This window comes from Danio rerio, chromosome 3, assembly GCF_052040795.2.
Source record: "Danio rerio strain M-AB ecotype USA chromosome 3, GRCz13ab, whole genome shotgun sequence".
In the NCBI taxonomy this organism is placed as follows: Eukaryota; Metazoa; Chordata; class Actinopteri; order Cypriniformes; family Danionidae; genus Danio; species Danio rerio.
This window is the reverse complement of record NC_141023.1, coordinates 36,661,490-36,675,000: the sequence shown is the minus strand read 5'-3', so window position 1 is coordinate 36,675,000 and position 13,511 is coordinate 36,661,490. Positions and strand designations below refer to the sequence as shown.

At 37.7% G+C, this 13,511-nt stretch overlaps 1 protein-coding gene across 1 annotated transcript in view; it reads right to left on the bottom strand.

Moving 5' to 3' along the window:
- Window positions 1-10,626, bottom strand: part of psmc3ip (PSMC3 interacting protein) — a 22,856-nt gene extending 12,230 nt beyond the window's left edge. The window contains 2 exon segments of the mRNA NM_001002124.2: window positions 10,326-10,426; window positions 10,516-10,626. Coding sequence (NP_001002124.1) covers window positions 10,326-10,426; window positions 10,516-10,537 — 123 coding nt within the window. The 5' untranslated portion in view covers window positions 10,538-10,626.
- Between the last annotated feature and the right edge of the window lie 2,885 nt (window positions 10,627-13,511).

The following is a 13,511-nucleotide window of genomic DNA, read 5'->3' as shown; positions in this document are numbered from 1 at the left end:
TGCTAATTCATGCTAGAATCATGCTAGTGAAATGCTAATTCATGCTAGAATCATGCTAACAACATGCTAATTCATGCTAGAATCATGCTAGTAACATGCTAATTCATGCTAGAATCATGCTAGTAACATGCTAATTCATGCTAGAAGCATGCTAACAACATGCTAATTTATGCTAGAATCATGCTAGTAGCATGCTAATTCATGCTAGAATCTTGCTAGTAACATGCTAAATCATGCTAGAATCATGCTAACAACATGCTAATTCATGCTAGAATCATGCTAACAACATGCTAATTCATGCTAGAATCGTGCTAACAACATGCTAAATCATGCTAGAATCGTGCTAACAACATGCTAATTCATGTTAAAATCATGCTAACAACATGCTAATTATTGCTAAAATCATGCCAGTAACATGCTAATTCATGCTAAAATCATGCTAACAACATGCTAATTCATGCTAAAATCATGCTAGTAACATGCTAATTCATGCTAGAATCGTGCTAACAACATGCTAGAATCATGCTAACAACATACTAATTCATGCTAATAACATGCTAATTCATACTAAAATCATGCTAACAACATGCTAATTCATGCTAAAATCATGCCAGTAACATGCTAATTCATGCTAGAATCATGCTAACAACATGCTATTTCACGTTAAAATCATGCTAATAACATGCTAATCTATCTATCTATCTATCTATCTATCTATCTATCTATCTATCTATCTATCTATCTATCTATCTATCTATCTATCTTTTCATACTTTTTAAAACTGTTTAAACTAAATAAACTATTACCGTCAGGCTTTCACAAGCCAGCCTCAAAGTTTGTTCTCAAACTTTAAGAATCTAGTTATTAGGCTGGCTTGTGTAGCAAGCCAGACTACTGTTATCCTATTAAACTTATTATTATTTTTCTATATTATTCTTCTTCTGAGACTAAAAATTAAACTCTATCTCCTCCTAGGCCATTCAAGCTATGACCATCAAACTTGGGTCAGACCTCCGAACTATTCTGACTCGAGTTGCTATATCCTTTCCGACTGATCCGACTTTCGGTTTCCCGAAAAACGTCCCGGGACCGTCGGAAAAATCCCATAGACGTAACATTGGATCAAACTTTGTGACCTCATAACTCCGCATCAGAATGTCACACAGACTTCTAACTGGGCTCATTTAACTCAGACTATCAAACTGCCAATGACTGATCACCTTTAAACTTTCTGGCCACGCCCTAGCAACCACTTTTGGACCCTAGAAACCGTCCCATAGACTTCCATTGCAAAAGACTCTCATTGACTTTACATGGGATCAAACTTTGTGAGCTCATAACTCTGCATCAGACTGTCCTACAGACTAATGGCTAGGCTCATTTAACTCAGTCTAGCCAGCAGCCAATCACCGATGGCCTTTTAACTTTCTAGCCACACCCTAACAACCAGATACTGCACCCTAGCAACTGTCCCATAGACTGCAATTAAAGAGGTTCAGACTGATATTGTCATGTTGCAGTGTGATAGAGACATGGGGGTTGTGTTTAACTGTTCATACTGGCAAGAAGCTTTGATACATCATCAGTCTAAGCTGTCAATCAACTCCATAGCAACAAAACAGACTAACCTAGCAACGATATAACAGCAGCTATATCTCAGCATCAGAACATCGTAGAGAGGCGGGGGTTGGCTTGTTTGACTCATGCTCTTACACCATCTATCTATCTATCTATCTATCTATCTATCTATCTATCTATCTATCTATCTATCTATCTATCTATCTATCTATCTATCTACCTCTATCTATCTATCTATCTATCTATCTATCTATCTATCTATCTATCTACCTCTACCTATCTATCTATCTATCTATCTATCTATCTATCTATCTATCTATCTATCTATCTATCTACCTTTATCTATCTACCTCTACCTATCTATCTATCTATCTATCTATCTATCTATCTATCTATCTATCTATCTATCTATCTCTACCTATCTATCTATCTATCTATCTACCTTTATCTATCTACCTCTACCTATCTATCTATCTATCTATCTATCTATCTATCTATCTATCTATCTATCTATCTATCTATCTATCTATCTATCTATCTATCTATCTATCTATCTACCTTTATCTATCTACCTCTACCTATCTATCTATCTATCTATCTATCTATCTATCTATCTATCTATCTATCTATCTATCTATCTATCTATCTATCTATCCATCATGCTAACAACATGCTAAATCATGCTAGTTACATGCTAATTCATGCTAGAATCATGCTAGTCACATGCTAATTCATGCTAGAATCATGCTAGTCACATGCTAATTAATGCTAGAATCATGCTAACAACATGCTAATTCATGCTAGAATCATGCTAATTTATGCTAAAATCATGCTAGTAACATGCTAATCCATGCTAGAATCATGATAACAACATGCTAATTCATGCTAGATTCATGATAGTATCATGCTAATTCATGCTAGCATCGTGCTAACAACATGCTAATTCATGCTAGAATCATGCTAGTAACATGCTAATTCATGCTAGAATCATGCTAACAACATGCTAATTCATGCTAGAATCATGCTAGTAACATGCTAATTCATGCTATAATCATGCTAACAACATGCTAATTCATGCTAGAATCATGCTAGTAACATGCTAATTCATGCTAGAATCATGCTAACAACATGCTAATTCATGCTAGAATCATGCTAATTCATGCTAGAATCATGCTAACAACATGCTAATTCATGCTAGAATTATGCTAGTAACATGCTAATTCATGTTAGAATCATGCTAACAACATGCTAATTCATGCTACAATCATGCTAGTAACATGCTAATTCATGCTAGAATCATGCTAACAACATGCTAATTTATGCTAGAATCATGCTAGTAGCATGCTAATTCATGCTAGAATCTTGCTAGTAACATGCTAAATCATGCTAGAATCATGCTAACAACATGCTAATTCATGCTAGAATCATGCTAACAACATGCTAATTCATGCTAGAATTGTGCTAATTCATGCTAAAATCATGCTAGTAACATGCTAATTCATGCTAGAATCATGCTAGTAACATGCTAATTCACGCTAGAATGGTGCTAACAACATGCTAATTCATGTTAAAATCATGCTAACAACATGCTAATTATTGTTAAAATCATGCTAGTAACATGCTAATTCATGCTAAAATCATGCTAACAACATGCTAATTCATGCTAAAATCATGCTAGTAACATGCTAATTTATGCTAGAATCATGCTAACAACATGCTATTTCATGTTAAAATCATGGTAATAACATGCTAATCTATCTACCTACCTACCTATCTATCTATCTATCTATCTATCTATCGATCAATCTATCAATCTATCTATCTATCTATCTATCTATCTATCTATCTATCTATCTATCTATCTATCTATCTATCTATCTATCTATCTATCTTTTCATACTTTTTAAAACTGTTTAAACTAAATAAACTATTACCGTCAGGCTTTCACAAGCCAGCCTCAAAGTTTGTTCTCAAACTTTAAGAATCTAGTTATTCTTCTTCTGAGACTAAAAATTAAACTCTATCTCGTCCTAGGCCTTTCAAGCTATGACCATCAAACTCGGGTCAGACCTCCGAACTATTCTGACTCGAGTTGCTATATCTTTTCCGACTGATCCGACTTTCGGTTTTCCGAAAAACGTCCCGGGACCGTCGAAAAAATCCCATAGACGTAACATTGGATCAAACTTTGTGACCTCATAACTCCGCATCAGAATGTCACACAGACTTCTAACTGGGCTCATTTAACTCAGACTATCAAACTGCCAATGACTGATCACCTTTAAACTTTCTGGCCACGCCCTAGCAACCACTTTTGGACCCTAGAAACCGTCCCATAGACTTCCATTGCAAAAGACTCTCATTGACTTTACATTGGATCAAACTTTGTGAGCTCATAACTCTGCATCAAACTGTCCTACAGACTAATGGCTGAGCTCATTTAACTCAGTCTAGCCAGCAGCCAATCACTGATGGCCTTTAAACTTTCTAGCCACGCCCTAACAACCAGATACTGCGCCCTAGCAACTGTCCCATAGACTGCCATTAAAGAGGTTCAGACTGATATTGTCATGCTGCAGTGTGATAGAGACATGGGGGTTGTTTTTAACTGTTCATACTGGCAAGAAGCTTTGATACATCATCAGTCTAAGCTGTCAATCAACTCCATAGCAACAAAACAGACTAACCTAGCAACGATATAACACCAGCTATATCTCAGCATCAGAACATCGTAGAGAGGCGGGGGTTGGCTTGTTTGACTCATGCTCGCACACTATCTATCTATCTATCTATCTATCTATCTATCTATCTATCTATCTATCTATCTATCTATCTATCTATCTATCTATCTATCTATCTATATATCTATCTATCATCTATCTATCTATCTACCTCTATCTATCTATCTATCTATCTATCTATCTATCTATCTATCTATCTATCTATCTATCTATCTATCTATCTATCTATCTTTCTACATCTATCTATCTATCTATCTATCTTTCTACATCTATCTATCTATCTATCTATCTATCTATCTATCTATCTATCTATCATCTATCTCTCTCTCTCTATCTATCTATCTATCTATCTATCTATCTATCTATCTATCTATCTATCTATCTATCTATCTATCTATCTATCTATCTATCTATCTATCTATCCATCATGCTAACAACATGCTAATTCATGCTAGAATCATGCTAGTTACATGCTAATTCATGCTAGAATCATGCTAGTCACATGCTAATTCATGCTAGAATCATGCTAGTCACATGCTAATTCATGCTAGAATCATGCTAGTCACATGCTAATTCATGCTAGAATCATGCTAACAACATGCTAATTCATGCTAGAATCATGCTAGTCACATGACAATTCATGCTAGAATCATGCTAGCAACATGCTAATTCATGCTAGAATCATGCTAGTAACATGCTAATTCATGTTAGAATCATGCTAACAACATGCTAATTCATGCTAGAATCATGCTAGTAGCATGCTAATTCATGTTAGAATCATGCTAACAACATGCTAATTCATGCTAGAATCATGCTAGTCAAATGCTAATTCATGCTTGAATCATGCTAACAACATGCTAATTCATGCTAGAATCATGCTAACAACATGCTAATTCATGCTACAATCATGCTAGTAACATGCTAATTCATGCTAGAATCATGCTAACAACATGCTAATTCATGCTAGAATCGGGCTAATTCATGCTAAAATCATGCTAGTAACATGCTAATTCATGTTAAAATCATGCTAGGTACATGCTAATTCATGCTAGAATCATGCTAACTACATGCTAATTCATGCTAGAATCATGCTAGTTAAATGCTAATTCATGCTAGAATCATGCTAGTCAAATGCTAATTCATGCTAGAATCATGCTAACAACATGCTAATTCATGCTAGAATCATGCTAATAATATGCTAATCTATCTATCTATCTATCTATCTATCTATCTATCTATCTATCTATCTATCTATCTATCTATCTATCTATCTATCTATCTATCTATCTTTTCATACTTTTTAAAACTGTTTAAACTAAATAAACTATTACCGTCAGGCTTTCACAAGCCAGCCTCAAAGTTTGTTCTCAAACTTTAAGAATCTAGTTATTCTTCTTCTTCTTTCTTCTGAGACTAATTTTAAAGTCTATCTCCTCCTAACCCTTTCAAGCTTCATACCTCAAACTTTCGTCAAACCTTCAAACTGGTCTGACTCGGGTTGCTATATCTTTTCCGACTGATCCGACTTTCGGTTTTCCGAAAAACGACCCGGAAAATTCCCAAAATTCCCATTGACTTAACATTGGGTCAAACTTTGTGACCTCATAACTCTGCATCAGACGTTCCTACAGACTTCTAACTGGGCTCATTTAACTCAGTCTAGCCAGCAGCCAATAACTGATGACCTTTAAACTTACTAGCCACTCCCTAGCAACCACTTTTGGCACCCTAGCAACTGTCCCATAGACTTCCATTGTAAAAGACTGCCATTGACTTAACATTGAGTCAACCTTTGTGAGCTCATAACTCTGCATCAGACTGTCCTACAGACTAGAGTCAGGCCTCATTCAACTCAGTCTAGTCAGCAGCCAATCACTGATGACCTTTAGACTTACTAGCCACTCCCTAGCAACCACTTATGGCACCCTAGCAACTGTCCCGTAGACTTCCATTCAAAAGACTCTCATTGACTTAACATGGGATCAAACTTTGTGAGCTCATAACTCTGCATCAGACTGTCATAGAGACTAATGGCTGAGCTCAATTAACTCAGTCTAGCCAGCAGCCAATCACTGATGGCCTTTTAACTTTCTAGCCACACCCCTAACTACCACATACTGCACCCTAGCAACTGTCCCGTAGACTTCCATTACAAAAGACTCTCATTGACTTAACATGGGATCAAACTTTGTGACCTCATAACTCTGCATCAGACTGTCATAGAGACTAATGGCTGAGCTCATTTAACTCAGTCTAGCCAGCAGCCAATCACTGATGGCCTTTTAACTTTCTAGCCACACCCCTAACTACCACATACTGCACCCTAGCAACTGTCCTATAGAATGTAGTTAGCTGTGCTATCAAATGCTTACATGCATATCTTTGCATAGCAGTGTCCTATTGACTTGGGGGATGGCTCATCTGACTCAGACAACCAATGAGCATCTCAATATGATAATAAAGCTCACAAGCCACGCCCCCAAATTGATTCCATAGACTTCCATTAAAATAGGCCAAGATGCATATCTTTGCATAGCAGTGTCATAGAGACACGGGGGTTGGTTCATTAGACTAAGACAACCAACCACATTCAAGTTAACTCTGTAACCTCGCCCATAGCAACAAAACAGAGTACCCTAGCAACCATTCATCAACAGCTATATCTCAGCATCAGAACATCGTAGAGACTTGGAGATTGGCTCGTTTGACTCATGCTAGCAAACGAAACTTCCTATATGCTACACATGCTAGCAGTGACTAGCTACATGCTAATATTGACTAGCCAAGTACTGTAACTTGCTAGAAATGCTTACTAAGTATAAATGTTTTATCAAGCATGTATGTGAGGCTTGCCTAGTAACCAACCAGGGTACCCTAGCAACTGCCTAGCAACCACCCAAATTACCCTAGCAACCGCCTAGCAACCACCTAGCAATGGCCTAGTAATGCCTTAGTAAGGGCCTAGCGACCACTCAGGACACCCTAGCAACCGCTTAGCAACCACTCAGAATACCTTAGCAACCACCTAGCAACACCTTAGCAACCACCTAGCAACCACTTGGGACACCTTAGCAACCACCTAGCAACACCTTAGCAACCACCTAGCAACCACTCAGAACACCCTAGCAACTGCCTAGCAACGCCTTAGCAACCACCTAGCAACCACTCAGGACACCCTAGCAACCACCTAGCAACACCTTAGCAACCACCTAGCAACCACTCAGGACACCCTAGCAACCACCTAGCAACGCCTTAGCAACCACTCAGAACACCCTAGCAACCATCTAGCAACCACTTAGGACACCTTAGCAACCACCTAGCAACACCTTAGCAACCACTCAGAACACCCTAGCAACCGCCTAGCAACACCTTAGCAACCACCTAGCAACCACTTAGGACACCCTAGCAACCGCCTAGCAACACCTTAGCAACCACCTAGCAACACCTTAGCAGCCACCTAGCAACCACTCAGGACACCTTAGCAACCACCTAGCAACACCTTAGCAACCACCTAGCAACCACTCAGAACACCCTAGCAACCGCCTAGCAACACCTTAGCAACCACCTAGCAACCACTCAGGACACCTTAGCAACCACCTAGCAACACCTTAGCAACCACCTAGCAACCACTCAGAACACCCTAGCAACCGCCTAGCAACACCCTAGCAACGCCTTAGCAACCACTCAGAATACCCTAGCAACCACCTAGCAACCACTTAGGACACCTTAGCAACCACCTAGCAACACCTTAGCAACCACTCAGAACACCCTAGCAACCGCCTAGCAACACCTTAGCAACCACCTAGCAACCACTCAGAATACCCTAGCGACCACCTTGCAACACCTTAGTAACCACTTAGCAACTAGTCAGAACACCTTAGCAACTGCCTAGCACCACCTTAGCAACCACCTAGCAACCCCTCAAAACACCCTAGCAACCGTCTAGCAACACCCTAGCAACCACCAAGCAAATAGTCAGACCACCTTAGCAACTGCCTTGCACCACCTTAGCAACCACCTAGCAACCACTTAAAACACCCTAGCAACCGCCTAGTAAAATGCTAATTCATGCTAGAATCATGCTAACAACATGCTAATTCATGCTAGAATCATGCTAGTAACATGCTAATTTATGCTAGATGTATGCAAACAACATGCTAATTCATGCTAGAATCATGCTAGTAACATGCTAATTCATGCTAGAATCATGCTAACAACATGCTAATTCATGTAAGAATCATGCTACTAACATGCTAATTCATGCTAGAATTATCCTAGTAGCATGCTAATTCATGCTAGAATCATGCTAGTAACATGCTAATTCATGCTAGAATCACGCTTACAACATGCTAATTCATGCTAGAATCATGCTAGTAACATGCTAATTCATGCTAGAATCATGCTAACAACATGCTAATTCATGTAAGAATCATGCTACTAACATGCTAATTCATGCTAGTAATATGTTAACTCAAGCTAAAATCATACTAACATTCTATTTACACTTTAAAACCACTTCAAACTTTCAGATTCGGCTTTTCAAGCCACCATAAAGTTTGTCCTCAAACTTTACTATCTAGTTTAAATATGTCTTATGATAATACTATGTATAGGCACATTTATACATACAGTTTTAAAACTTTTAGAACAACCGTAAAGCAAAACAGATGTATTTCCCATGTAAAAACTATCCAAAAGGCACGCAGGTCTATGTGTTTTTGCGTATTTATATGTTTATAATATATAGTGTGGATTATAATATAATAAACAGAGAGAATAAATTTTTGTTATGGACATTATTTTTAAAAATAAGCCAGATAAGTTGTCTGTTGCAGGGTGGGGCTGACATTACAGGCCAGCGCCCTGAAGGCAGTGTAGTTCGTTTATAGCCTAATGTTAACTTTTCAGTTCTTGCTATGTATTTAAGATCCAAAAGTGCTCTAAGTTGTGTTTTCGAGTGAGGATTATCCGGCTGAACAAAACATGTAAGTGTAATAAACAGTGTTTGAACACAGAGCTTATTATTTGCAATCTTCGAAAAGCCTATGGTAAAATCCTATAGGGATTTTATCGAGGGAACCAGTTTTATGGTAGCAGCCGATTAGCCTACAAGATGACGTCATAGTTCCTCCACTCTATTGAAAGAAATACATCAATAGAGCCGCCGTTTTAGTACAGGGTAGCGATCCTTTGAAATGAATGTGGGACCAAGGTGCAGTGGAGGACTGGCCATCCAGAGTCAGAGATTTATACACATATATCTATAATAGGGAGTTTTCTCGGTGGTCAGTATGCAATTTTTTTACGGAAATTATCATTTTACATGACTTTTCTATATTGAAGAATGAGTGATAGCACCAGCATTGCCAACAAAGAGCGTGTGTTTGTGTGCATTATGAAAATGTATTATCCACCCTCCTTGTTAATTTTGATCACATGCATTTCCTGATACACACCCCCTCTCCCGCTTTCACTTCTAATGCTAATGAAGAGAGCGATTCGTTTATGACTGAATCTCTGTTATGAACGACTTATTCATTTAGCTGACAATAATATAAGTTTCTGGCACTGCAGCATCATGTTGTCATGTTTCATTTAAATTGTTAGCTGGTTTTATACAACAAAACTAGCATAAGCCTGGTATTTATAGTGCGAGTTAGTGCTACTTTGCTTTATGGTCAGGGCAGTAAGTGACTTTATTATCATCAATACTTGTTTCGCACTAAAGTTTGTAGCATACAAACATTTAAAAAATGAAATCTGCCTTTATGCTTTATTTTCGACACTGTTTTCTACACACTACACAGCGCTACCCCAGCATCTTCACATTGGCTCACTAGTGCGGTTCAATGACATTTGTCCTAAGAGCACTGTCCAAATGTGGCGGCGGTATTGACGCATGCTCATTGTCCGTATGCGATATCTAGTGTATATATCTATGGTGAAATGTGATTCATAATATGAAATGTAATGTCGACTGTTTTATTTGTTTGTTTGTTTTTCTACCGTTTTCCCCAGTCCACACTGCTTCTGTAGGTTGGTAAAGACATCCTGAGCGCTGAAGGGTCTGTTTTTCTCATTCAAGTAAGCGAGGATCTGTGCGACTGCTGTGTGTGAGACAAAACATTCTCCTTTAGACCTGACGTTTACAAACTAAAAAAGGTTCACTCGCAAAGGTTTAGTAATCATCACCTACCCGCACTGTCTTTTTTGCTCATCGTTTATTCTGTCAGGATATGTCAATGATCTGAACACTTCTGTCGTCTAATGTACCTCAGTGTTCTTCTTCCTCTTGGATTATTTACTTCAGTCAGCTCAGCTTTCGCGCGCCGAGTTGAATTGTGGGTCTGCTGGTGACGACGCTACGCACGCCATCATTTTGAACACACCGCCGTTTGTGTTTAGTTTTCTGGAGATAAAAGTATCTTTTAAACAAGTTCATAAATCCTATCCGGTTAAGCATTTCTCGGTACATTTACAAATGAAATTGCTCTTTTTACTCTCTGCATTTGGAAACAGTACCCCACATCATTTGGTACTGTGGTTAAGTTAAAAAGCTTTGATTTATATGATGCTACTGTCTTTTTTAAGATAAGTTACTCTTTAATTTTAATTTGCATAATGAAAACGTAATTTTTGGATATTTTAATAATGATAAATTGAAAAGCAAAGTTTTTGTTATTAACCTTTTTATTTTGTTGATTATTTTTCATACTCAAAAGTGTAAAATTTCCATCAAAAAACTCTGTGTGTGTGTGTATATATTTATATATATATATATATATATATATATATATATATATATATATATATATATATATATATATATATATATATATATATATATATATATATATATATAAACTTTGTTGTTGGAAACTATATTTTTATATATTCAAAGTTTACTTTTGCATGCTAAAAGTACTTGAGTAAGAGACGTTTTACTTGATTTGGGTCATTAAAAAAGTCAGACTACCAATATTATGATATAGGTAGCCTATACCTGCTGTAGACAACCTAAAACATACAGTAGTTTGACATAAAACCAAAACAATACCCATTCTTGTTTTAAGACATTTTATTAAGCAAAGTTTTGAATAACAGTAAGTTCATGATGTTAATTATATAGTATAGTCTGCTGGTTATAAGCATACAGAATAATAATAAATACAGTTATTTAACAACTATAACATTACCGTTATATCGTAGGATATTTTTGTTAAACTTTTTATTACCTACACTAAATGTTGACTAATGAAGCATCATTTATAACAACTATTTATTTGTTAGACTACTTTATTGTCAAACCATGTTGCATACAAATGCATTCAACAGTCTTATATGACAGTGTAGTATTGCTCTAGAAGACAAATAAAACACGAGACAGGTGTTTAGAAAGAGTATAGTTTATTTTGTTTGACCTGCAAACTTATCTAAACAAGATAAACTTTCAGAAAACAGCACTGAAACATAATGCGCGCGTTCACGAATATAACCTACGGGTGTCTTCAACGGTTGTCTTCAACAGTCCTTTGCTCAACAACTCAGCTGAAAAACAAAGCAAAACATTACAACAGTCAGACATAGAGCAAACAGCATAAAATCACCAAGAGGCGACACTCTAGTGCAATTTGGGAAACAGACACTAGATGGCGGGGTGGACATTTTATCAACACTCAACACTTCCGATAGTAAGTGTTGTATTGTCGTCTTTCAGGTTGTATCTCAACTTTAACACGCTCTTTGAATAAATTAATTAAAAACAAAGCAGCTGCTTGCCATCGCGACAGCAATGAGATCCAATGGACAGTCGATCTGGGCGCTGCTGTTGCAATGGAACGTTCTATTGAGTGTCGCCTCCTGGTCATTCTAAGCTCTTTGCATAAAGTTAAATCATAACAGTTACCATGGTTTCTATTTTAAACTATAGTAAACTAAAGTTTGAAACTATAGTTTAAAATAGACTATGAGTGGGCCTCGCTGCTCCCACCCACCATAACCCTTGCAGCAAGGTCCCACTATCGGCCTACCGTGTTTCCCTGAGGGTCCTCAGGGCTTGTTTGTTCCCTGCCTAGGGCTCAAAAGCGCCTCGCCCCATGGAGTGCACGAGAAAACCATACGCCAGGCCATGCCAGTGTTCACTGCATGTTGCTCAGCGGCACATTTCGAGCAACAAACACGTAATGTTCTTCGCGATATTGCATTTATGTACGCAAACCGCAAGGAACTACAGCACAGATGGGCCCGAGTAAAGCTTCACGAAGCGGAATTTGTGAGATTGGCGTGGCTCCACTCATACTGTCAGTATTGAACTAACCTTGGTCAAGTACAAACAGCAACACAGAGTGAACTGACAACTCTGAGAGAGAACCGAGGAGCTTTATAGGAATGCATATGCAAATTTTTACAAGACACGTCACTGCTGTGAGTCTCGTTGTCATGGTGTGCGCTGAAGAGGGCTCACCTCATTGGAGCATACAAACTCGGGAATCTGCGTCACGGCGAGCTGCGTTTTGCTGAGGACAAAAAACATATTAAATATATTCAATATATATTTTTACATTTTTGGATCTGCTGTGTAATATTCTGCGATGCAGTAGAATATGGAGACAGATGAATAAAATGGGGTTTATGCCGAGCTAGTGTTGTTCCCATACTTATAAACTTCCGGTGACCTGTTATTGTGAGTTTTCTTTTTTTTTTCATTTTATACGGTTCCTTTTACAGCATCGATGTTGTAATGTAATTAAAATACATTCAGTTAAATAAACTTTGGCATTCATTTAGTTGTTCAAGCGTAAAACGAGACAAAAGGCCCTTTACTCGCACTCGCCCGTCAGAATCTGCAGGCAGCTCCATTGAATATACTGAGGTAAAATAAATACTCATATTATAAAGACATGGGTAGGGAAAAATGTAATTTAATGAAGTGCTTCTTGTACAATCTGAGACCCGGATATAGTGAAGATCGCTGATTTTTAAAGAAAACAGACCTTAAACGCGCAGATTTTTCCATTGGCAAACTTTTTGGTGCGTTACAGCCACCTCTGGTGAAACTTGCTTGATGAAAAGATGACTGAGGGAGAGTAGTTGTTTCTGAAGCAGGATTCCTCGTGACCACACCTCGAAAAATACATGTTAAGATGCAATAACTTAACTTCTGATACTGTGCTCAAAAAATATAAATACTTT